Raw genomic sequence first — 27,400 nt, 5'->3', positions numbered from 1 at the left:
TTTGAGCTATCCTATTGGTTGAAACGAGTAGTTGTTTACAGATTAAAGGGGAAAACGATAGATTAACTATTTTGCCTCTCGTGGGTTGCCATTAGTTAATCTCTTATACTTATCTGATTTGTCTAGTTCAGCCTCACGCTTCTACCAATAGAATAGAATCACTACATTTGCCTTCTTTGTCAATCGCTTTGTCTATCAATTTGAATTATCAGCCCGCTGAGGTACTACGGTACCCTGGTTGACTCCCTAAAAGTTCCAACCGAAGTACCGAAGTGCTTCAGATGTTTGATCCAAGCTACGGCAGGTGCAGGGTTGGACTGGCTTGCACCTCAGGGCGTCAACCCTTGGCTGGTTAAAGGGGCGTAATGCGATATTTCCTGGTAGGGCATCTCCTACGTGGAGAGGGATTCAGAAAATTTTGGCAAAGCAGCATAAGTTTACGCTATTTTCAGATTTAAAGTTTCTTAATCGTACAGAGTAAAAATTGCAAAACTGAACATAATGAAGTAGCCGACAGACTTCTGAAATTAAAGAAAACATAAAAAATTAAAGCCACTAGACGCATCCAAGCACCATTGTTTCCGTAAGAACCGAGCCAGTGCTGCGGTTTACACGAGTTTAAGACGTGGGTCTGCAAATCCATCCTAAAAAAGAATCAGACATGAACCTGAAACAAGAAGAAAGAACGAGTATCAACACAGCCGAAGACAAGAAACACGTATTCGGGCCTCTTTTTTAACTTTTCTCCCGAATCTGAGCGATCTCTCATTGACAGCATGTAGCATTGAGGGCTTATACGCTTCACGTCATCGCGCCTTCAATTTTTCAGATGCAGCACAGACGTCCATCAAGTACGAATAGTTGTATCTCTGCGCCGTTGTAAACGTGCATCCTTTCCCTTCCTCGATTCCCATTTTGTATGTTTGTTTCCGTTTGTCTTATTCGAAATGGTGCTTCAAGCACTACGTGAGTAACACAGCCAAAGGTATAGAGAAAGATGTTTTCGGGTCTCTTTTTTAACTTTTCTCCCGAATCTGAGCGACACACCTCATTAACAGCATATAACAGAGCATTGAGAGCTCACGCTTCGCGTCATCGCGCCTTCAATTTTTCAGATGCAGCACGGACGTCCATCAAGTACGAATAGTTGTATCTCTGCGCCGTCGTGAACGCGCATCCTTTCCCTCGCTTTATTTCCATATTGTATTTGTTTGCGTTTGTCTTATTGCTTCAAACTATATAGTAGCAAACAGCAAAGCATTGCGAGTTCACGACTCACGCTATCGCGTCCTAAATTTTTCATAATATGCAATGTGGACATCCATCTTGCGCGAATAGTTGTATCGCGTTTGCATTTTAGATGTCTCTTATTTTTTTAATATAGAGCCCAAGATATGCTATGATATGTCTAGATCAATAGTCATTTTGAAAAGGAAGAAATATGTTTAAAGGTCTCTCAAGAAGTCTATAAAGGGTGCGTATGTCTAAAATTCGAACCGACCATCGCTTACACACAAGGAAGTTACACAAGGCGAATAAAGGAGGAGGATCATAAAGCGCCTGTATGTCAACAAAAAGTTGAAAAATTTCACAGAAAAGTGTTTACGCTTCAGAAAGTAGTTCTTGGACCCCTGTTCACCACTACTATGCGTAAAAGCACATTTCTTTACTCCTAACTCTCTCTGCTTCCGTTCATTTAAGAAATTTTCCGCATATATTCTCGGTCGTAATTTTTTTTCTTTTCTTATATTTTGGTATCTGTCAGAGGGGCGCGTTTTCGGCGCGCTAAAGGGGCGTATCTACCAATGGCAGATTGGCCTTATGGCCAGTCCGAGCCTGGGCAGGTGAACTTCCGTGATTCGCCCCAATCGGAATCCAGAATCTCTGGAGTTACCATTTCCTCCAGTGGCATGCCGTGTTTCGCGATGGATCGATTGGAGTATCATTTAAACCTATGAAAAAATTATCGGAATGTTGGCAACGAATACCTATATAATCGATTCCTCACATCAGCTTCAAACTGAAAAGTATCGATACTCGATTATACGTACTCGCGACGTTCCCAACCTTTGCATCCTGAGTCGCAAAAACTTACGCGGACTGAATATTTGGGAGTATTTGGGTCGCGGTACCGAAATTGCCGGGCAGCGGGGCCGACAATGAGGTTTGCTCTAATCCGGACGGCAATCGCAACTCGTGAATCTTCGGTGGGCGTCTTTTTTGTACTTTTTCGATTCATCGCGCCAGACTGCGTCAATTTCGGGGGTCCGTCACGGACTGACGATTGCGTAACGGAAATGATTGATTTCAAATTGTTCGGACTCGCTTGACCAACGTCGCGTCGGGCCGGCGATTCGGACTAGATCACACTTTACGGCGCATCATACACCGAACTTTTGAAGCCCCACCCTCATTCGGTATCGCTTGTAGATACTGATAATCGATTGTCGATTTTCGATCTATCATTGCCTTTTCAGCAAGAGAGAGGAAATAAACTGACGTCCCAGGCTTCCGCGGTTTTCGGCCGTGATCGAAGTCTATCGATTTGCGTTGCACCTTTGGCTGTTATGTAAAGACGCCAGATTCGCGATTACATGTTTGGAGGGTTTAGATGACGAGAAACAAGAAAGAGGAGGGAAGAGAGAGGGAAGAGTTAGGAGAGAAAGTGCAAACATTCGTAACTGATGATTAGTCAGAGCCATCGCGTATAAATAATGATTAAGATCTAAATGTTTGATTGACACCTCCGTATGTATCTTTGAGTTTAGTTATTCGATTATTGGTCTCGGTCTATTATAGGCGGCTGAATTTTGATTCTCTTTAAATGAAGAGGATGAAGAGGACGCTACTTAATGGGAACGACAGAAAAATAAAACAAGTGATTTATACAATTCTAACATGAATCGTGAATATTGTTTTTCAGTCCAACATAGGCGGACCCAGATTTTCGAGCGTGGTGGGGCGTAAGGGAGGTCCACCCCCTCCCCCCCCCAGAAAATTTTCAAAATTTTAAAACATCTATTATGCGGTTTGAGTCATTTTCGTCATGAATGATTACCAAATGTAAGTGGCCTTCCCTCCTCTTTCCTCCGTTCCTTTTTCCTTTCTCTCTTTCTTCTTTTTTTTCCCACTTTTTTTCAAGCAAACGGGAGGCATACGCTCCTGGATCTGCCTATGCGGTTTAGATAACCGAGATTTCGGGTCATAGTTTTTGAGCTTTGGTTTAATTAACCAAAATTCAGTTCCTATGAACGGGAACTGCGGTTACCTGGAAAAATTTTAGTGTTCAATAATAAGTAAAATTCAGTATTTGTAATCGAGCTTTTTTTCTCGGCGTACACTCAAAAATGCGGTATGACATACCTAGACATTAATGGGAGCTAAAAGAACATTAATGAACAAAGTCCATTGTCTGGAGATTCAATAAGAGAAAAAATCTCTAGAAACCGCATCCGTAGTTTTTGCGATCGAGCTTTTAAACCTAATCGAGTCATAGGAAAAGCTCAGTCGCATGAACCGAGGATGGAGTTCCTAAAACCGAGAGTACGGTTACAAGAGCCGAATAGCACAACCAATATAAGAAACTGTTCTCAAGGTTCAAATTATGGTCGAACTTTTCCTCGCGCTCATCCAGTGACGTGGCGTGAATTGCGATGTATCGATTCTTCTGCCATTTAAACCTATGGTAAATAATCGATTATTAAGGTGTTCGCTCTGTTCGCTGCAAACACCCTGTTTATCGATCCTTTCCCATCGGTTCAAATAGCATAACAATCGATATATCGCAAAGCACGCCACGCCACTGCGCCCATCTATTGAAAAAAATTAAAGATTATAATTTTCATGTATTTAAAGTGTTTATGAAAATAGGATTAACCGTAATTGCACTTGTAGCTTCTCCTACATGAAAAGGGACACAAGTTGCTAAAATAAGGCCACTTTAAGTAAAGAATAGACTTTATTGAATCGATTCAACGATTATATTAGATTTACATCCAGAGTAAATATTGCTAAAAATCGATAAGTGTTCAATTTATCAAAGTTTTAAAAAACAAAATAGAATCAAAACTGAACTATGAATAAGTGAGTCGACATTATTTCAAATTCTAAAATTGTGACTAACGTTACGGAGAAGGGGAGAAGGGGTTTAAAAATGTATGAAGAAAAGCAGAGTAAAAGAAGAAAAATAATACTTTATCATTTAAATACTTGTTTTTTTTTTTTTTTCGATATTCCATTTAAGTAAAAACATCAACTGAAAATGAGCTCAACTATAGATTGTACGAAGTCAGTTTCAAATTCTATCGTTGTGTGATACCCATCTCATGCCATACTTCATCGTAACAAAGAATAAAATTAAACGAACAAACAAAACAGATGGAACAAAATAAAAATATGTAAGAAAAAAACATAAAATAATAAAACAGTGCCACGATTGGGTCGTCATTAAGGCAAAATTTGCGAAAAAAAGATGGAATCCATAGTATATGGAATTTTGTTGATGTAATACAAATTATAAAACGATTTCCATAAAGCTAAACGCATGCTTTTCCCTCCCTTCGTTAAAGTTGCTAAATATTTGCAATACTAGATTCCACTCTTTTCATGCAAACCTAAACAAAATTTATTAAATCGCACCCAGCAACTGTATAACACCGGGAGTTTGAGGCTAAAATTAACAGGAATATAACGCCTATATTTAATCTAGTCAACATAACACAACAACAATAAATCTTAGTTACTACACATTTCCATAGTATCAAGCATTCTATTTCATTTGTATCTAATCATTACTGTGTTTTTTCATGATAAAACAAGAAATACAGTTTCTGAAAATAATCACATCTAGGCTAAACATAAAATTTCTGATATGTATAAACATTGATATGTATGAATGATATGTTTGTTACATAAGACCCTTTGATAAAATAACTTCAGACATTTATCAAATAAAATTAATCAACTAAAATCAACAAAAAAACCGATCCAAATGAAACACAAAGCGTAACATTTTTAGACCTCTTGATCCTGGCTATCAAATTTACCCAAGTTTGAGTGAGAGGAGGTACTTCGGTCGAGTGAAGATCAAGGTGGCTACATTTGAACAAAATAAGTGTTTTCTTCTTATTCAAAGATAAAAATTACTTGTTCAGGAAGAACTAGAGAGTGATGGCCCGGGATTGATCAGGTACTCGTATTTAGAACGGCAAATCATGAATAAGTATAAAATACAATCCAGTTTCACCCACCTCCTCTCATTTACGTTGGACCTATTCAGTAAGTATGAATGGTGGTGATTATTCGAAAGTTTGCGGCTCTGAGAATTTCAGCTGTATTCATACACACGTTTTGTTTAACACGTTGCCCGATGAACAATTGAAGGCGTTTCTATGCAAGGAACCGGGGGAAGGTTTGATGAAGCTTTGTTTTCATGGAGTTAAGTGAAAATACCGAATGCCAAATGCAATTTTAACAAGTAGTTCCTCATTCATAAATTGTGGAGCACGCATTATGTACGGATAAAAAACTACAAGAATCGCGACTAAGTAGAAGATGAGCAGCTTCTCGGTGCGTTACGAAGTAGAGTTGATTTAACTTGTTATGAATGAAGCTCAACCTTGGATTAGTTATTTTGGATATATTTGTATTGTTTTTTATATTAGAGTCCCGAATGTCATGGTGAAGATTAAATAACGCAATACACCCTATTTTTATTAAAATCAACACTGCCTCTTTTCATTCCATTGTAATTACTTTTCCCATTCATTCTTTACTTTTTAATTATTCTCCGATTTCTCATGAAATAGGTAAATTATGATATTTGTAAATGCAAACATTCTTGGAACAGAAAACTACCTTTTTATCCTCTCTCTCTGAGATTTTACGACGCTCTATTCAATACTTAGGTAAATATGATATTAAAATATTGTACTTCATGGCTTCCATGATACATACGATAAAATGTACACTTTTATACAGTTAAAAGGTAGGTTATCTAGTTTACACGAATTTCATGATGTACAGCTTCTTACACTGACTTCCTTTTATTTATTCGTTTGTTTTAAACTTTACATTCATAATTGACAAATCGAGTCAAAAACGCACCGCATTTAAGATGGTGGCATTCAAAAACTGGAACAAAAAAAGGAAACGAAAGAAAAAATTACAATACATAATAAACACTATCTAGAAAGAGCGGAAATCTGTAAATGTTCCGAACCTAAGAAATTTACAAGAGCCATAACAATGAATCAATAAACATTTATCAGTTATAACGAAGATACATTTCGATTACGATAAAATTAAATTCTATTTATTCTATATCACACCATTTACTGCATGTGTATTTCTGTCGAAAGCGAACATCTGGAACAGACTTTCAAAGAAATACACTGCTCATTCGATAGAAAATTTTCTCTTCCATTCGCCTTCAAATCAGTTGCGAATGAAGGCTATCATTCTTTTCAGTCTCTGAATAGCTCAGATCGTAAAAAAGCGAGTGGAGGACTTTTAGCTTTTGCAAATCCTTCTTGCGATTCAAGATTCATTTAAACGCACATTCCTGAAGGAGGAAATGAGAGGATGAGGTTGAACTCAGCTAAATAAAAAATAACATTAGAAGGATTTTCCATGTGGGTTTTTATCCTCTCATGAACTAAAAAATATAATTAAATGATAAAAAATTAAGGAATATGTTCTTAAATCACAAATGCATGACCCCATGTGGTCAGTGATTTATTTAATTTTGCTACTTGCATTTCATGCATTGACTGGTAAGGAGATTAGAAAACCCATGAAAGGCTGTAGGCATTTTGCTTTTATTTAACCCTATTAATGCGCGTTCTTTTGATTCTTTGCTTTGATTATTTTAAAATAAGCGATCTATTTATTTGTTCCTCTATGCAATTTAATGTATTACACTCAGTTTTTCATTACTTACTCTGCAAAGAGTCACAACTACTGATATCAAGTCTACGACATGTAAGTTACTCAAAATAATCAACAATGTAATTACTTGAAAATCTGTTTTAAAAAATTGGTGGATTTGTATCCTTGTATCTGTGCCAATATCTGTGACGACTGAGTAAAATGTCCTCCGACTTCAACATTTGGTTTACAATACATTTTAGAGTGTACGTTACTTTAGGAAAAGGCCGATGGATACTGAAGGTTAAAAGTCCTTACGCACGCTTTCAATCATTAATAACCAAGATGATTTGTTACGATCACACATACAAAACAAAATCATCAAACTCCAGAATACGGATCATTATGTACAACTTTGCTGGATCTGCTCTGAAAACCTCCGGGAAAAAACAACATGAATATAGATGCTGAAAGCAGAATCTAAAAGATTCAAAGGTTAAGGCTGAGAGAGGGGGCAGTTGGCAGTATGTTTTGAGTTCACCTCCCATGGACCATGTTGTTCCGAATTACCATCCTTGTCCGCAATATCATTTTACCAGCACTTTGGCTGGATTGAGATTGATGCATCTTCAATGTACGTGTTTTGTTTCCTCTAACTTTGAACCTCTTTACTACAGGGCAATTAGGGGAGCTATAAAATCGGATTGCTTTTTATTAGAGGCAAATCTGACCTCTTCAAGCCGCAAGCTACTTCAGGTCAATGGTGACTAGAAGCTTACATCGGAGCAAAATTGTCAAATAATTCAGGAATATATTTTTTAAATCCTTTTTTAATCTTTTTTTTACAAGATTTCAATTATAATTTTTTAACTGTTCAGAAACGTCAAACGATACAAAAGTTTCCTATCTGCAGCGATACTGCACCGAAAAAGGAGAGCGCTAAAACGTTTAATTGAATAAGGAAAACATATTTCATTTTACACTATGTTTTCACAAATTTGCGATAGAAATTAGACAGTTGCTCTTTAAGTATAGCACCAAAAAATACTTAAATGTGTTATCACAGATTTTATGATATGTATTCGATCCATGAAAATGCAAATGTACACAAAAGTGCAACAACACCGTTTGATATGTAGTCATATTGATTTAAACAGTATAATAGGAATATTCTCCAGAAATTACGAATCAACTAGAGCAACAAATGTGGACTTAACAAAAACAGACTCAATAAAAGACAAACATCTGCTAATTTCTCAAAAGTGAGAACAATCGGGCCTAATGATCTCAATTCAAAAGCACTCAAGAGCTTTTATATCCATACATCGAAGATTATAACAGTTACAAATATTTTACTCTTTATATTTTAAATGAGAAATTTACGCACTATAAATATTTAGTTGTTACCTTTAATCTCATCTTAATCACTGCTTTGATTACTCCACGTACGTTGACCACAAATAGACAATAGTAAAATTCAATCTAATTCGATCAAATCTCTAGCTCTTTAAAAAAGTAGGTAATATTATGAACTGCGCACTAATAATAAAAAAAGAAAATCCCGCGCAGTTAAAATTGAGGAAAGAATCCTGGAGGAAAACTGGAACCAGAAGAGATGGAGTGATATGGAAAAATCATCTAATAGGAGGAATACTTAATGTACAATTGTGCCATTACACTCTAAAAACAAAATTATTGAAGATGAAAAACGCAGAGGAATCACTACCGATTTTATAAATACAATTGAAACAATATAATGATCTTACTATTTGTCTATTATTTTATTATGTAGGTAATTTAGGAGTGAAAGCTTCATTACTATTTAGCCCTATTTTGAACCGTTCATCTTCTTTTGTTCACAAACGGATTAAAGCCTAGAAGCGACAAATTTTTTAATAAGATAAAGAACACTACCCTATCAGAAGTGCCTCTCTTGGATACACGCTCAATGGATGTCATCTTCATTAGATACGATCTTTAATTTTAATTTGCATTGAAATGAAAATTCGAGTCTTTTCTGAAGAAAACTGTACTCATCGTGTGCCATTTTTTCTCTCTCTCAGCTCTCTATCTTCTCTATAAAATTGTATTCAGCTCAATTAATTAAGAAGCAATTCGTTTTGATGTCATTCGTTGATCCTTTTGTCAGAACATCTGAATGGTTGATTTTCGCCAAGGATTTAGTTTTAATGTATTGGTTTGTACTTTCTTGTGACAAGACATCAAAAAAAAAAAAAAAAAAAAAAAAAAACTTGTGCGTCTTGAAAAATAGTTTGATGACATCTATGTATCATTTAGAGCGATGCTGTGTTTGAAAAGAAGATAACACTTTGGGACTGTTGAGGAAAGACTACTTAAAAGAAGAAGTTACGATAGGCTAAAAAACATGCAATGACGGATACGAAACACATCTTCCCATGATGCTTGTTGCGCTTACAAGCAATGCCGTCTTTGCGCACGAGTCATTTGGACAGATATAGATGGTGCGTTTGCCCTTTGTGCGTTAAAATCAATTATGAGAATTAATTTAAGCATAGAAGCAATCGGTTTCACACTAAATTTCACGAACTCAGCAAACATACTATCTCTCCACCTCAATCTCTCGTATGACCCTCTTGAGTGCTCAAATGTTCGCACAGAGCTGCCTCAAATCATCTGGCAGAAATGCATGTTTACCACCTCAGGGGAAAAGATTGATAATAAAGTGAGAGCGATTGTGAAAACGTTGTGTCGTATGCAACCCGTAAAGATATTGTGCACTTTTTTGGCAAATCCTTGCGATCGAATGTCGCACACTTTTTTTTGATGAGTTTTGGCCAGAACCACCATTGCAAACAAAACGACTGATAGGAGTAGAATACAAGTATTTGCAGTTTGCTGCGTTTTACTTGACGATTGCAGAAATTCAGTTTTGAATTCACTTCGAGAGGTCAATTCCAAAATCGGGAATATGATACTTACTTTTGCCAAAGAGATAAATCACAGCTTCCTACGGAGTGATAATTTTATATTAGTTTACACTGCTTGTTATTACAAATCTTTTTTGGGACGATATATTATAGAGACCCTGCACTGCTATCTTGCCTGTTGTGTAAAAGTTACTTTTTCGGAATTTCATGCAATTTTGTCGTAAAATTTCAAGCTATTCTTCAAGAAATGTAAAAACAATTGAAATTTCATGGAAATTTTGGGTGAAATTTCATTGAAATTGGGATGAAATGTCTTTGAAATTTAGAGCGAAATTTCGGATGAAATACCTTTGAAATTTTAGATGAAATACCTATGAAATTTAGGATGAAATTTCATCAGCTTTCCATGATATTGCATGAAATTGTGTCTAAAATTGCGGGCAATTTTTCAGTAAATTTCAAAGCAAAATTGAAATTTCATCGAAATTCCGGATGAAAAACTTGAAAGTTCAAGGGCAATCCGAGCCTACCTTCATTTACCTTGCCCCCAGGTATTCTTACCTTCCCAAAAGAAATTATAACGTCACATCGAGAGGATGAATAAGATCAGCAATTATGGCGGTCACTGCTGAGCCTGCGTCTAAAGAGCGGTTGAGCCCTGGGTCTTGATGCCGGGCTGGCGAATGACACCTCCAGAGCCACCTCCAGGGGCGGCTCCTGCGCCGCCGCCGCCGCCGCCTCCTCCGACGACATCGGCGACCTTCCCGCTGCCGCCGGTAGCGAGGGAGGCTAGGCGTTTCCGGGTGAGCTTCTCCATCTCCGTGGCTTCGGCGTCGTCGTCGTCCGTCTCCAGAGCCGGGTTCACGCGGCCGTTCATCTCGTCCTTCCCGACGAGGCCCGCCGCGGAGGTCCCGTAGAGGCGGCCCATCGCCCCCGAGTTGAGGACGGACATCTGCTCGCCACCCTCCGACGGCGTCCCCACCCGCTGGATGTCCTCCGGGATGTTCACCACGCAGTTGAAGTAGTCGTACTCCGGCGAGAGACGACCTGTGTTAAACAGCCACCTGCAAGCAAAGCACCCACGGTTAGAGCTCGGAAGTATGGTCGTTCTGAAACCGTGGTCTAGTAAACCCAGATTGGTGGAGGGGGGGGGGGGGTAGAACTCCTAGCGCACATCAGATGAGGACGCATTAGAAATTGGAAGGAGAGGAAGAAAAGAAAAAGGAAGAAGGAGGAAAGGAGTAGAGGAAGGAGGAAAACAATGGAAGAAAGAAGAGTGGGAAAAAGGAACGAGAGAGAAAAGAGGAAGGAGAAGGGAAGGAAAAGCAGAGAAAAAGAGGAAGACGATAAACAAGAGGAAGGAAGCACAGGGAAATTAAGGGGCAGAAATGATGAAAAGGGAAAGGGAAAGAAAAAAGAGAGGTAAAAGAGGAAGAAAAATGGAGGTATTTATGCCAAGAGGAATTGCACTGCACGTGAACCCAAAGCACATAGAATCATTTTGGCGTAAATAAGTCAAAATAAGAAAAAAAGGAGGAAGAAAAAACGAGAGAAGAAGGAGAGGAAGGTGGAAAAGGAAATAAAAAAGGAAAGAAGAGGAGACAGAACAAAAAAGAAAAGGAGAATGAGGAAGGAAGAGAGAAGTGAGAGGAAGAATGATGAGCAGCAGGGGAGATAACGAAGAGGAAGAAGGTTATGGGAAATATTAACCCGACATTTTGGCATTTTTCAAAATGTTCATCATAGGCAAAAAAAAATCGTATCGTAAGGGACGTAAATTGTACAAAATAAAGCTAAATTAGCATCCGCAACAATTATACAAGCTGAAAAATTATAAACATGTGTTGAAAATGCATTGCTGAAACCGTCGAGGTAATATCCGGAGTTCATTTTACTCTAGAGATAAAATGACTCCCTAAAACCTTGATTGATATGAATAAGGAATGAAAGCCGCACCTCAGGAACGAAAATGACACAGAAATAGGAATGATTCCTCTCCCCCTCTTCTCTTGTAAGAGCGCAACTCACTCCCATAAAAAACTAGATTTCGTTTTTTATGGATCGATTTCGCCACAGTCGGGTTGCGTGGGAGCTAAATAGAACACGGAGTGAAATGCATCTCGTATTTTTCTCCAACATTTTACATGGTGGATGTGCAAGTTCTTAACTGGAGAATCAAAGTCCTCCTGGCAGAACGCCCACCCTCGCGAGAGAGGTCCGAAGAGTCTCTGATACCCGCGGGCGCATATAAAGTCGTCCAACCTCAGCTGGAAGCGAGGATTTAATTTATTCGAAAACTGATAAAAATGCAGATGGAATTTGATCGGGGCGAGTGACGTCAGCGTGGGAGGCAAGGGATTTCCAGCGAACGTGCGCGAGTCCCTGACTCGGCGGGAAATTAGGTTATCACGACGCTGATACACGATGAATTTTAATCAACGGCATCTTTATCATCCGTCAAACACAATAGCTTTACGAGCGGGTCTTAAGTCGGAGTCACGCGCGTGTGAACGCGACGAGTAAAATATTGGCGAGTAAACGCGGGTGCTACGGGAGCTTCGGCGTCGCGTCGGGGGCGTCGCGACGTCGATCCCGGCGGAACCTTGCGCGGGCCCGGGAATTCGAGACTTTAAAACAGGTGCTCGGATCGGGGCGAACCGATAACCTTCTGATCGATGAGGATAGAGGGACCCTAGGTTTCGCAAACACTGGGAAAAAGTCTCCTGGATCCGGAGTCCAAGCTCGTAAAAAAACCTTTCGATTCAATCGGATTTTTGCTTGCATCTGAAGGAAATCCTCTTAAATGAAAAGGCTCGGCTCTCGATTCGAGCAAAAATCCGATTAAATCAAGAGGATTGTCAAGAGTCTGAACTTTGGATCCAAGAGAATTTTATTTTCGGTGAACGAAGGGAACTCGGAGGAAAATAGTGCAATAAACATGCACGATAGAGTAAAAAGAAAAGTATGGGAAAACAAGGTTGAAATATTACAAATACTAAAAGGGCAGGTATGGGCGAAACTAAGGGGCCGTCCTTGTAATACGTAACAATCTAGGTTGTAGAGAGTGTTACGCAATTTTTTTTTTTTTTTTTTTTTTTTTTTTTTTTTTTTTTTTTTTTACGTGTCAAAGGATAGGGGCCTACTGACAACCCAAAATTGCCACGAGGGGTGGGGGTGCGGGCCAATTCCAATACTGAAAGTTCAGAGAAACTTTCCTACCTCAAAAAAGGAGAAGGTAGGTCATTCCGGGAAAATTGAAAATGAGTTGTTCCCAAGGCATTTTTGAATTATTCTAATAGAAAAGTTGATCAAAACTTGAGAGGAAACTAGGCAACGTGAAATCGATGGCTAAAGTGCAAAACCACGTATCTCTATTGCGGTATTTCAAAATTTCCGGTCTTTTTCTTCATTTTTCGAAGAAAAAAAAAATCCATTTTTATAACTCGAAATTTATACAGAATGTTCTGGGAAAAGAGAGGGAAAATCGAGGACGTTTTCAAGAAATTACGTTGACTAGTTTTCCATAGAAACTAAAGTCATAAAAAACGGTTAGGCTGCATGAGTCTGGCAAGCTCAAGTGACGTGGTCGAACTAGCATGCGATATATGGCATTGATGAGGTAAAAAATCTCGGCAGATTTTGGATTTTTAGCAAAAAAAAAAGGACGATAGCCCCTGCGCATGAGCCTGAAGAATCATTCTGATCCTAAAAATCGGCCAAATTCAGAGAAATGAAAACAAAATAGTGTTTGGAAAAAGCCTCGCATTTGATACAGAAATCGACGGCTGAATTGAATGCGAGGTTTTTTTCCAAGAACTATTCTGCTTTCATTTCTCTGAAGTTTGCCTATTTTTGGGATTATAATGGTTCTTTAGGCTCATGCGCAGGGGCTATCGTCCTTTTTTGCTAAAAATTTAAAATCTGCCGAGATTTTTGACCTAATCGATGCGATATATCGCATTCCCTCTTCGACCACGTCACTTGAGCCAGACGAATCACCTGAGTTCATCCAGTTACTTGAAGGAAAAAAGGAACACTAACTTTGAAAGCCAAGATACACCAGCCAGAGTGCCGAGAGATAGGATCATGGCCAAGGTCCTGAACGGGAATATCTGCTTCTCTCCGTTCCAGCCGGGGAAGTGGATCAAAGGCTCCAATCCGAGCATGGGTTCGCCCCCGCTGAGTCTGACGACGAGGGCTATGATGTAGGCCGCTAAAGATCCGTAAGTGTTGCAGTGATGCTTGAAATGGACCACCATCAATAGCTGCGGGAACAAGATGCAGTAAACCAAGTCGGAGCACATGGACCTAAACACAAGCAAACATTGAGTCAGAAAGATGGGCCACATAGAGCTGGATGTTTGTAGATAGATAGATAGATAGATAGATAGATAGATAGATAGATAGATAGATAGATAGATAGATAAATAGATAGATAATAGATAGATAGATAGATAGATAGATAGATAGATAGATAGATAGATAGATAGATAGATAGATAGATAGATAGATAGATAGATAGATAGATAGATAGATAGATAGATAGATAGAAAGAATTTATTGATGCATACAGCCTACAGTAAAAAGCTCTGGCACAAGTCGAATTTACAATTTATACAACAATTACAACAATTTAAGCAAATTGTTGTATGACACATCGGTGCGGAATGGCATTCCCGCACGGAAAAAACGACTCGAGGTCTTAAAATGACATAACTTTTATTCTATTTTATCTTTTCGTATTGATACATGAGAAGTCAAAAAGAAAATTTGACTGTAGTATAGGTCGAGATGATACAAATAGGAATATAACAGTATAACAGTAGCTTGACACAGTAACTTAAAACAGTAACTTAGATTTTGAGTAAGCACCAGCCCTACTCTCGCACCGCTGACGCAGATGACGTTACAAAAAAACACAGGAACTAATAATTTTTCCCCTCTCTAGATTACATCAACTACTTGAAGCCGCTGATTCGATGAAATCTGAGTGTTTTTCGGGTTATTTCATCTGTGCAAGGTCTTAGTTACGCAGAATCAAAAATATTGAAAAATTGAAGGTCTGTATTAATTACACCGAACATTTTGGGAATGAAACCGGGGACAATATACGCACACACCAGTTAGACCCAGCGTTGCTTAAACACGGGATGAAACCATCCGGAACCAATCGTATCATTGCGAGGGTTCCGCTCCGAGTTCGAAAAAAGTTGTGGGAAACAATCCTAGAACAATAAGAGCACCTCTTGATTTTCGATGGAAGTTTCGATAGTTCTGATTCAAGGCTTGGACGTGGTTGGACTTCGGGATTTCCCTGGGCCCTTCCTAATTCTGGTCTCCACTGTTGCCAATTTGCATAAGTTCATTGGATTGGATAGGCATGAGTGACGTTAGCATCAAAACTAAGAAGGCACTGTTTAAGTGTTTACATACCAAAACTCCTCGAATGTGGGAAAATTGAGTGTACGCATGACTTTTTTATGTATCACGGGTAATGCATTTTATGTAAAGCATGAAATCGATGCAAGTTGAACAATACATAAATCCAGTTTGGAAGTATTACTGTTAGACGTATTTAAATAAAAAAGAACTGTATCCACTTTGACATGAGCCCTGAGATTCATCAGAATACGTGCATGGCAAAGCTCATGTTACAATAGATATAGTTCCCTTTGATTCAAATGCGTCCTATTTGGACGAACCGCAGGGCCGGATTAAGGGGGTGGCCACATAGGCCGCAGCCCATGGAGGCTAATTTAGGGGGCGGCAAATTTTGCAATTTTATGAAGTGTAGGTATAAAAAAATTGGATTCTGAAAAAAAATTATCAATGAGAAAAGGGGACGAAATCTCTTTTTCCTGAGAGTATAGTAATTTCTAATTTTGTCGTTTTTCAATGATACAAAAGACAGCACCTTTAATTAGTCGAGTTAAGAGAGAAACCAAACACGCAATTTGGCCTGGAGCTCAACGCAGAGAGGAATGATGACAAGGACCTGAGATGAAAAAGACAAGCCCTCGGCGCGGCGATCGACATGTAATACATATTAGCGCCTACAAGACTGCATGAATATTCGTACTTCACCCATTGCGCCAACCACAGTGCGGTCAGGAGCGGTTGGCGTGAAATGTACAGCGCCTGCAAGACTGCAAGAATACTTCACGCATTGCGCCAATCACAGTGCGATCAGCGCGGCGCAGCGGCGGCAGTTAAAATAATTATTAAACCACATTTACGTTTGTTCTTTCATAATTTTTTGGTTCAATTCTTATAAATGGAGGACCTTGTCCACGTAGAGTTAGGTTTACGGAACTTAACTTTCGCGCAAAGTTCCGTGAAGTTTTGCTAGTGGTGTTGACAGGGCTTTCGCAAAAAATGTATCCAACACGAGTAGGTAAACGCATCTTATGCACCTCTCCCCCTCCGGCACGATCACTTGATGGTTTTGATTGATATTTCAAAACGAATGAGAGGGGGGCAACAAAATACAGGCGGCCCATGGGCGGCAAGTAGGTAAATCCGGCCCTGACGAACCGATATGTGTTTGAACTTGCAGTTTCAATGTATACGGCTTCATAATGTGAGGATGATATTTAGTTGAAGTTTTATACGTATGCGCCTTAGTTTTCAAATAAAACCCTTTTTTTTCATACGCATCAGTCACTTTTAAATTTATTACCATTATTCATTACCATTTATTGAATATACCAAGGAGGCAGCTGTGGTTTTGATGACAGTCAAAACTATATAGGGGCCAGATTTCTCAGAAATTTTTGGGGCTGATAATATGACACACACAACTTTGACGAAAGAATATTTTACGAACATTTTTTCCTCTACCTACAAAAAATTGGAAATTTCATTAGTTTAAAGTCTAACCAAAATGGAGAGAAAAAAATATTTTGTAGAAAAACTTAGGCAACAATGTTGTGAACCAATTGTGAGATCGGTGCGCATGATTTGTGGTCTATTGAAATGTTGAGGATTCCCTTTGTCGTAACTAAAGAGGAGGAGCTCTACTCTTGCATGAATTCAAGGTTATGCACTTTATTCCTAAAGCTCTAGTTTTCTAGGTTGCTTTACTATGTAACAGGCTAAATTTAGAGCCTAATTCTTATCAATTTGATTCACTAGGCCCACCAAAAAGTTATTCATTGATACATCGATGACGAAAGACTGGATAATCGAACCCAAGGAAGAAAGCTTGGGGAAGTGTATATTTTTTACGCTCATGCAACCTACAATTTAAGTTTTTAACAGACTAATCATCTCTTTAGCTCTGTCATGAATATCTTAATCATTTGAGCGTCCATCTTTACTTTGAATATAAATAGTTTCACTTTGGCAGAAATCGAATTCATCAGAATTCATGGGTTATAAGGGGAATTCATTTTGCTTAAGGACAAAACAGTGTAGCTGTATACTGAGCTACACAATACCATGACTTGATGTTGTAGCCACCGCCAGCAATACACCTAAATACATTTAAAGTGTCCACATTTCTCCGGTAATAATTGGCAGTAGAATCTGTGTTCCAAAATACCATAGACCTACAGCCGGCTGTAAGATTTCCAATAGCTTCTATTAGCCGGCTATACAATTTCTTATAGCCTTTTACAGCCGATGGCGATTAAGCAACAGCCAGGCGATAAAGTGTATGCTAAACGTTACTAATTACGGAAGCTATGACTTAGTGAGTTTTTGGAATACTGCTCCCTTTTTGGGCCGTAGTATCTTGATTTATTTTGCGAGGAAAGCTCCGTACTCTGTACTTTTGATGGATGCCTGCCATTACTAATATATTAGAGCGCCTTCAGTTTCGTATGATACTGTGAAATACCTCTGGTGTGAAATAGTTGCTTCAAGCGCCGTGGCAGGCGGGCAGCCAGCGCGAAACATGCATTGGCGCCTACAAACCTAACAGGGATACTTCGCACGCGTTGCGCAATGCGTGAAGTATCCCTGTTAGGTTTGTAGGCGCCAGTGCGTCGCCGCTCCGCTTTGTGTTAGGTTCTAATATTTAATCTGACGGAGTCAGCGTTATTCAACTCATGATTTTGAAATGTTTGCACATCCTGTATGGATTATTCTCATTTTAATTGAGGAATAAAAATATGTATTAAAGGAAAATATAAGGTGTGTTTTGTATATATTAAGGTGGTTCCGTATCAAACTTAATGATTTCCAAAGCACACGAATTTCTACACAATTTCTAATAGCCTTTTATAATCGATGGCGAAAAGGCAATAGCCCGGCGATAGGAACTATAGCCCTGCTGCATAATTTTTTATCGCCTCGTATAGCCCGGCCGTATGATTTTCTCCGCATTCTACAGCCAGCTATATGATTTTCTCTAGCCTTCTTTAGCTGGCTATAAGAATTCCTATGGTATTTTGAAACGCAGCTCTTATCGCCAATTTTTACCAGGGTTGTGATGCGGTGCAATGTTTGGCGGTGTTTGAAAATTGCTTAATTTATTTTCCTCCCTCTTTTATGTAAAAAAAAAAAAAAAAAAAAAAAAAAAAAAAAAAACTTTGACAAAGGACGAAATTTTCAAGCTATACCGATAGACTCATAGGCAGTTCACATCGCAGTTCAGGCAGTTCGCATACAATCTGATGTTCTAGCGATTAAGACATCGAACACGTCTAACAAGGATGGTAAGATCGCAGGTGATATTTTCGTTGATCATTATTTGACTGTGAATTTTATCACCAGCTATCGTGGTTAAATCGTAAACATATTTGGCCGCTGCAAATTACACTTGAAGTTGTCACATTTTCATGAAATAATTAAATTCTTGGTTCAATCAATTTTTTCACGGAAACATCCTCCTGTGTCAGCATATCGTTAAGTCAACTGATTGAACAAAAATGAGATTGACTGACAGCTACCAGCACCTGGGACTTGGTGACGTATGTTCATGAGAAAAACTCCATCTCCAATCCATTTTGTTTTTCGCGATGGTTAGAGCGTACATTTTCTGGATCTCCTACGGATGGGTAGGGCGGGGTGCAGTACAAGAACGTACGGAATACGTAAATCAAAAAGGCGGAACCAACTTTTTTTTTACTTATATCAATCACTTGCAAGGAATTTATTTTTTCTAAGAGCTAACTGCTCTATTTTTCAGGACTGAGTTTGCTATTGAGTCACATAAGCCATAACCCAGGGGCGCAACATTCTGAGGCGCAAACTTTACAAGATTCTAAAACGTAAGTATCCACGCATTAAAAACCCTTCTAGGATAGGGGAAGGGGGGTTGTGTCCCAAACACCCCCTCCCACGTGAAAACACCTATTTTTTGGGGTGCCAAACAAAGCTCAGTTAGAAGCTGAAGACATGATTCCGGCACTTTTTTCATGAATGTTTTGTTCCCAGTGAATGCAGTTGGTATGTACGTGCCCTTTTAACCCGAAATTGGGCAGACATGACAACACCCATGACCGTAATACGAGGTGCGGAGATGAGCGAAAAGTGAGCGTATCCCATCTTCAGCGAGGATTTCTGTGTCATAGCCGTCACGAGCTCATCGCGAACAGCCAGGAATCAATGCAACCCGAAACTTGAGCCCTGAAACCCCCCCCCCCCCCTCCGCCTTCACTCCCCGCTGTGGCGCGAAATTGGTTACTGTATTCCCCGCTCACGTCACTCACCCTTTGAGGCCGTTGAGACGTTTGAATGCACCTTGGGAGATCAATGCTTATCAAATCCACGACTGAACTTTAAATTCCGAGGTTTTACTCGCGGTTCTATTTTTATCTCGAGTGGATCGCGTTGATATTTGGGTCGCTTGTCCCGGAAAGTGTCCAACTGCGAAAGGAAAATTCCAGGAAACTAAAAAACCTGAATTCAGTCATTCCCGCTGCAGCACCAAACGGCGCATCTCTTTGACGGAAAATTGTGCTCATATGAGCATTTTCCCTCGGTATTTAGATATCAGGCTTTATGCTGATTTTTAACGCGCGTTGGCTACGTCACCAACTTTTCCTGTCAAAAATGTTCGGTGAGTATAACTACTAGTTCTGGTTGTGTCTAGAGATACGTGTCTAGACGTTCACTTCGTACATGTCGTCACCTTCCGGCCGAAGTATCACAAGCGCCATGCGACGTTTCAAAATTTCCGCCGCTATTTTATTTTTTTACAGAGATCTTGTTGGTTAGATCTGTTTGAAAATTTCACTAAATTTTATCGGCAATACTAAGAAAATTCAGTGAAATTTTCGGACAACTTCGTTGAATAATTTGCTCGTAAAAAAATGAAATGGCGACGGAAATTGTGAAACGTCGCATGGAGCTTGCGATACTTCGTCCAGAAGGTGACAGTTCGCCTACAATTTTCGGGATAGGCAACACGGGCTCCCACGTGATCGAATAATAGTATCATCGTGAAATGTCAAGCTTACTTGGAACACATAAAGGCGCGAAAAAAATGACTTTAATACTTTGTTAGCTCGCCTAAAAACCTAATTCAAGGCAAAAGGAACTCTTACATGGCCGAATAATTATACATAGGCACTTTTGCATCGAAATGAAACATCCGTCGATCTGTTGAAACTGCGCCACTGACCAATCAAAAGCCATAAAACGGAATGAAATGCAGGATTGCAATTTTTCACGAGAAATAAAATCTTAAAACTCCATGTGAAATATTTAATGAGATGTCAGAAAAATATGAAAAATACGGAAACATATATTTCGAAGTTGAACGCAAAATTAAATGAAACGCGACTGGGTTTTGCTTTTTAGTGTTTTTAGTGCTTATTGCATACCCAGCCCCTGAAAATATTTCATACTTTTCATACATTTGTAAAATTTTATGAAATATTTCACGGAAATTTTCAAAATTTCATATTTTTCATTTCACTCGTGTAACCTTGCTGAAATGCAGTCGGGATGCGACATCCTGCTGAGTAGATACATGTATTATTCCAATACGCTATTCTCGACTGAAGACGGTCCCTGGATGGAATAGAATTCACATACTGCGTCTTCCTCAGTGAGGTCTGTTACAGTAAGTTAAACATGTTGTATAATGTGATCAAAAACATGGGAGCCGGCTATTGTTCCACGAGTGAGATCCTAATCTAGCTCAAAACTGTGTCTGTCGGAATTGTGCCTAATTTGCTTGCGCCGAAACAGCCTCGCTGACTGCTGAGACGCGAATGTCCGAATGATCTACATTTTTTTGTCGTCTGGGATGCCGGTGAGCCCGCGTAACTGCCAGACCTCGCGCCTCGAAATCAGCCTAGCGTGCAACTCCTTGTCAGCTCAACACGGCTGATGATTGATGGACTCAAACTGGAGGTTCCCGTAACTTCCACATGGGTTTAGTTCGAGTAAGTACCATTCTGGGGGAGAGTATGGGCCGTTGGAGGATTTTAAAAAACTCACCAGAGGCCATAAATTGATGGGATGGTGAGAGCCATGATTGTTGAGAGGATGCCTACCACTCCGATCGAAATTCGCATGACCCAAATGATTTCCATCTCAGAGGCCTGTAGAATACGAAAAGAATAAATTAAATTAAAATCTAAACGGATGAAAGAAAATTGAACGCACACTATTTAACAACCTTCTAAACAACCAGCTGTAGCGCTCGTCTATTGAAAATTGGCTTAAAAGCCTTTTTCTAAAAAAATCTTTGGTATCAGTTCTGATTGGACCCATAATTAAAATACGCGCGGTATTCTTATCAAAAAGAACTCTCAATGTTGATATCGATACCATTACATATTTGAGTTTATCATTTATCACAGTCTATAAGAACCACCCGTTTAACCAATGGGGTCCCTTCATAATCCCTATGTCTACTTTGCACTGGAAATAAAAACCACATTGGATCTAGAGTCCAGACTCTTGAAAACATTAACAAGAAGAAGGACTCTTGATTCAATCAGATTTAAGCTTAAATCAAAAAGAAATCCGCTCAAATTAAGAAGCTTGGTTTTTGATTTAAGCTTAAATCTGATTGAATCAAGAGTATTTTTTCTTGTCGATTCTTTTAAGAGTCTGACCTCTAGATCCAATGTGTTTTTTTTTCCAGTGTGTCTATCGTTTTGTCTATAAATTTCAACAATCAGCCCGCTGCTAGGTTCCACCTATTAGCGCGTTTGGGCTCGTACCTTCTGTCGAATGATGAGCCTGTAGACGTTTCGGGCGAACATGGAGCTTGCGGAGAGGACGCTGGAGTCAGCGGAGGACATGACGGCTGCGCTGACGGCTCCCAGGCCGAAGAAGGAGACAAGCGGAGGCGTCAAGTAGTGGAGCACCATCGGCAGCACCATCGACGTCTCCCTCGCGGTCATCGGCCACGGTCCGTGGTATTCAGTCTCGTTCCAAGCTGTCAACAGGCATTTCCCCGCCGTTTAGATGCAAATATTTACAGATGCTTCCAGTAATAAACGACGGTCAAAGTGAAATTGAAATGGACGTATTTCTGTCAAATGGAACTAAGCGCCATCGGGGTAGAAAGGTAGAGAGGGGCTTGGATTGGCGACGGAACCGGGCGTCGGGCTCACTTGTTCCTATACTCGCAATGCTTTTCCATGGCACTTAGTTCCGTTTGGCAGAAATACGTCCAAATATAAGTTCATCTGTACGTATCTCTATCAAACGGAACCAAGCGCCATAGGGTGAGGAAGGGGCAGGGCCGGATTTACCAACTCGCCGCCCATGGGCCGCCTGTATTTTGCCGCCCCCTTCTCATTCGTTTTGAAACATCAATAAAAACCATCAGGTGAACGTGCCAGCGGGGGGGGGGGGGGGGGGATGCATAAGACGCGTTTACCTACTCGTGTTGGATACATTTTTTGCGAAAGCCCTGTCAACACTACTAGCATAAATTCACGTAACTTGGCGCGAAAGTTAAGTTCCGTAAACCTATCTCTGTGTGGACAAGGCCTTCGATTTACAAGAAATGATTTTAACTTCCGCTGCCGCGCCGCGCTGACCGCACTGTTTTTGGCGCAATGCGTAAAGTATTCCTATAGTCTTGCATGCGTTATGCGTTTCACGCCGACCGCTGCTGCACGCACTAAGTTTGACGTAATGCGTGAAGTATTTATGCAGTCTTGTAGGCGCTATACGTTTTACGCCGACCGCTCCTGACCGCAGCGATCGCACTATCTTTGACGCAATACGTGAAGTATTCATGCAGTCTTGTAGGCGCTATACGTTTTACGCCGACCGCTCCTGACCGCACTGTCTTTGAAGCAATGCGTGAAGTATTCATGCAGTCTTGTAGGCGCTAATATGTGTTACATGCCGACCGCCGGGCCGCGCCGTGGGTTTCTCCTGTTCATCTCAAGTTCTCGGCATCATTGCTCTCTGCGCCGCGCCGTTCCAGGCCAAATTCCGTGTTCGGTTTCTCTCTTAGTCTTAACTCGACTAATTGAAGGTGCTGTCGTTTGTATCACAGGAAGACGACAAAATTAGAGACATACTCTCGGGAAATGAGAGATTTTGTCACCTTTTTTCGTCTGTAATTTTTTCTCTAAATCCGATTTTTCTTTATAGCTATATTTAAAAAAAATTGCAAAATTTGCCGCCATGGGCCGCGGCCTATGTGGTCATTCCCAAAATCCGGCCGTGCTCAGAATTTTATCGAAATGTTCAACTTTCGCAAAGAATTTTCAGTCCCTCGCTGCGTTTCATCCGGTTTAAAGAGTAGTTAGGGAAAGGAGTTGCTCTAAATTAAATATTGAGACGGACTGTGGGAAACAACCAGTGGCGTGGCGTGAATTGCGATGTATCGATTGTTATGCCATTTAAACCTATGGAAAAAGATCGATTATCAGGGCGTTCGCAGCGAACACCTTAGTAATCGATTCTTTACCATAGCTTCAAATGGCGATATATCGATAATCGATCTTTCACGTCACGCCACTGGAAACAACGTTGCCCCCACCCACTATCTCGTAAACGCTAGAGACAGTGCAAGTCATATTTTAATAATAAATGGGACTTTTAATGACAAAATGCGACACACGATACACGATTTGACACACAAAACACTGAATTTTCCATCGAACACAATAATAAATCAAACCGCGAATTTTTTTCCCTGCATCGTCATTACAACCCACTGAATTTTAATCGCCTGTATCAATTCCTTCACGTCATCTCGTAAAAACAATTGATTCTTAGTCAGGTGCCTACAAAAAAATGGAAAAAACTAATAAATAAACGGTATGCTAGCTTTGCGTGTAAATATACAAATAGAAACTGGGTCACGCGTGGTTTCAAGCCTGAGCTAAGCACATTGTAAGGTACGAGTGTTTTTCAAAAATATTTAAAGTGGAAACCAAGTATATATTTCTAGTGAAATTTAAATTGTCTTAAATACTAGTCTAACCTACCAAATTTTATTTTATTTAGTCCAAAACCCTCGTAAAATTGGTTACTTCTGCATAATTAGAAGCTATGCTTTGAAAAGTTTCTAATATTCAAAATTATTAAATTTTTACTCATTTCTATACTGAAAAGATAGTGTTTTCTATTAAACTCAATAATTATCTGTAATTAGCAATTGTTGTAAACTCATGTGTATATTTGATCTGGTTCTAATAGGGCCGCATATTACCAGGAAGGATCCAATCCATGTCAGCTTTTACCAAATTTTAGAGGGTTTAATTTTTTACTTACAATCGATTGTGCGGAATTTTGTGCAAATTTCAGTAAATTTTCTGCATAGTATTCCAAAGCAAATTTCTTAAAAATTTCAAAGGGATTCGTACAAACTTTCTCTTGTAAAATACTAAATTGCCCAGTCAAATTTGGCAATAACTGATGTAGATTCATTCCTTTTTGCTAACCGCGGTCCTATGAAATAGACATGTAGTACCTACATTTCCACTGAATAGGCGTTGATAGAAAGGTTCAATCGTTGAAAAGGTTATGCGATAACGAGAATTCAAATGACCTCAAAATGAAATTCAATCCAATTTATTTCAGTGAATTTCCCTCCGCTGCGACGAATATTCACCGCATTTTTAGACCGCAAAATAGCTATGATAAATTCTGTAATCAGCAGCTCACATTGCACTCAACGCATAACCTTCATATGCATTTATGATTTAGCTTATTTTATGAACGTCGCTTCGTAAAATGGGAAAAAATTTGATATATTTCAAGCTGAAGAACGTCTGAAAAATGGGTCATTTTTGCTCATAAAAGCACCATTTGTTTGTATAACATTTTACATGAAGTGTGACCACTCTAATTTATTTCCTCATCCATTAGTGAAATGAATCCGTCAGTAGTGGGAACCCAAAAAAGCCAGCGCCGCTTTTAAAGTGATCCGTGCATTCAAAACATGCACACGTGTCTATGAGGATCTAATGAAGCATGGGATTGCAATATTCACCGCCCTACGTATTAATGTGTGCTTGTTGTTTTTGAACAGATGACCAGGTACTGTGAACGAATATCGATGAAATTTTTTAAGCGGTGACCGTAGGTAACGCTGTAAAAATACCGTCGATGTAGTAATTTTGATGAAACTTTTCCAACTTACCAAGGGCAGAAATTGCTTTTTTTTGAGCGGAGGTGATGTATAAGTTATGTTAGTTTAAAAAAGTTATTGTGTATCTGTTTGAAAGTATCTAATTTTGAAAGCATTTTTACAAAACAAATGTACTCACGCGTGGCTCGAGCAATAGCGCCAATAAGGACAGGAGGGATTGCCATGATGACACATCCAAATGCAGCTACAAATGATAGAATTTGGGCTTGGCTCTCTGAGCGACTTGATAAAACTCGTTGGAAGTACACCTGTGAACAGTGTAAATAAAAATTAGGGTAATGAAATCCAAATCATAAAGCCTAGAGAGTACAAGTTATTAGAATTATAAATTAGTTGAAAAATAAAAATCGGTTAATAACTGTTTTATGCTGGAAACGGGAAACATTGACTCCAGAGGCGTGGCCTGCTTTGCAATATTTCAATTGGTCCATCATTTAAACCTATGAAAAGAGATCAAAAGATAGGGTGTTCGCAACGAACACCTTAATAATCGATTCTTTACCACAGCTTCAAATGGGGAAATATCGAAAATCGATCATTCATGCCTCGCCACTGACTGACTCGGTTTGGAAGACCGAGCACAACACGTGAGGTCTGCTTTGTCCATTTTTTCCAACACATTTTAAAGAATCATTGATCAATTGAAAACTATTCGGACTCTGACATTACATATCTGGATTTTAATTATACGAAAAAGGAGACAAAAGCGTTTGCCCCTACTACACATCGTTTACTTTCAGAAAGCGTTCATAAATTAGGTAGTGCCCCCTGCCCCCCCACTTTTAACGCTTAGAGCCCAAATTCCCTATCCTTTAACACGTGAAAACAAAATGGCGCAACGCTCTCCTCGACATAATCCCCCTTCTCCCAGAGCGTCACATAATTATTTCTGATTGGTCACTAAGGAAAGGTTTAGGCGGCCTAATGAGTGGTTGCAATAGTTATACGACAGCTTTATAAAATGCCTATAAGATAGATTCATTAGAATTAATAAAGTTGTTTCCGCTAGTTACATTTCCCGATGGAAGACACCCCCCTCCCCAGCCTTAATGATCCCTTGATCTAAGGGTGAAATTTATGGAAAATGTTTTGGTTGGGCACCCGTGGTTAAAAAAAAAAAAAAAAAATTGGCCTCCGGCCAATTTATGCGCGGCGCTTCGCGCCGCGTACCGGCGCTACGCGCCGGCATTTGGGGGGCTTCGCCCCCCCATCCGCTTAGCGGATTGGTGCGGGGACCGCACGGGACTTTCTCGCTCGAGCCGGCGCTTCGCGCCGGCATAGACACTTTTACTGGAATATTTAGAAAAATACTGCCAATTTTACAAAATCATAAAGTTTGATTGGAATTTTGATCACAGGATAATAGTTATGAAATTTTTATTCAAACCATTGAACTTCATTGTAAATGTCTTCGCGATATGTGGTGAATTCATATATTCGGACTCGACTTGTTGATTTTATGAGGCATCTTCAATTAAATATGTAATTGATTAACTAAGTCTCCTGTCAAAGATGGCGATCCGTAAAAATCTTAGCTTTTCTACGATTCATTAGGATCCATTAGATTCATTGACATCATACTTCAGATACGATTTTATATTATAATCTCTCCTTAAGCACGGTCAAAAGCCATCAAATATCTACTTGAATGGGTAGAATGACTATTCGATGTTCAAATAGTCTTAAAACTAAACGGTTTTCGCTTAGCATCTCCCAAATTTTAAATTTGGCGGGCGAATCTACCTGCTGGAAGGTTCACGACACGCCCGCCAGGAGCGCCATCTCCTTACCGCGTATCCCCGTAACTCAAAGCGAAAACAATAGAGAGCGCCATCGACAAACGTCAACCAGAGACAAGTCAACAAACGTCACGTTATAACAATTATAACCTCCTTCATTAACAAGCATTAAATCAGTCATATTTGTGCCGAATTATTACATTATATTTGTGCTTAGTACCTCGTAAAAAGGAACCGCAAAAGATGGAATCTGCCGGGATTCTAAATTCATTAACAACAAACATATTAGTTTTTAATAAAGATCTAAGTGTCAGTTCTTGGCGTTAGCTTGATGATTCATAGTACCTTTGTAATGTGAG

At 39.5% G+C, this 27,400-nt stretch overlaps 1 protein-coding gene across 3 annotated transcripts in view; it reads right to left on the bottom strand.

Moving 5' to 3' along the window:
* Positions 1–3,939: 3,939 nt before the first annotated feature.
* Positions 3,940–27,400, bottom strand: part of ChT (choline transporter) — a 70,732-nt gene continuing 47,271 nt past the window's right edge. For 2 of the 3 annotated variants that reach the window (XM_072297394.1, XM_019055842.2), the window contains exons 8-12: positions 25,421–25,550; positions 21,902–22,119; positions 21,171–21,274; positions 13,818–14,084; positions 9,094–10,840 (exon numbers count right to left, since the gene is read on the bottom strand). In XM_072297394.1, the coding sequence (XP_072153495.1) occupies positions 10,417–10,840; positions 13,818–14,084; positions 21,171–21,274; positions 21,902–22,119; positions 25,421–25,550 (1,143 nt within the window). In that variant the 3' untranslated portion in view covers positions 9,094–10,416. Of the gene's footprint in view, positions 6,133–9,093; positions 10,841–13,817; positions 14,085–21,170; positions 21,275–21,901; positions 22,120–25,420; positions 25,551–27,400 lie in introns of those variants that run through there. The other variant, XR_011899378.1, reaches the window with a different exon arrangement.

This window comes from Bemisia tabaci, chromosome 2 (assembly GCF_918797505.1).
Source record: "Bemisia tabaci chromosome 2, PGI_BMITA_v3".
NCBI classification, from domain to species: Eukaryota; Metazoa; Arthropoda; class Insecta; order Hemiptera; family Aleyrodidae; genus Bemisia; species Bemisia tabaci.
Note: the sequence above shows the minus strand (reverse complement) of the source record. Positions and strands in the feature narration are given on the sequence as shown.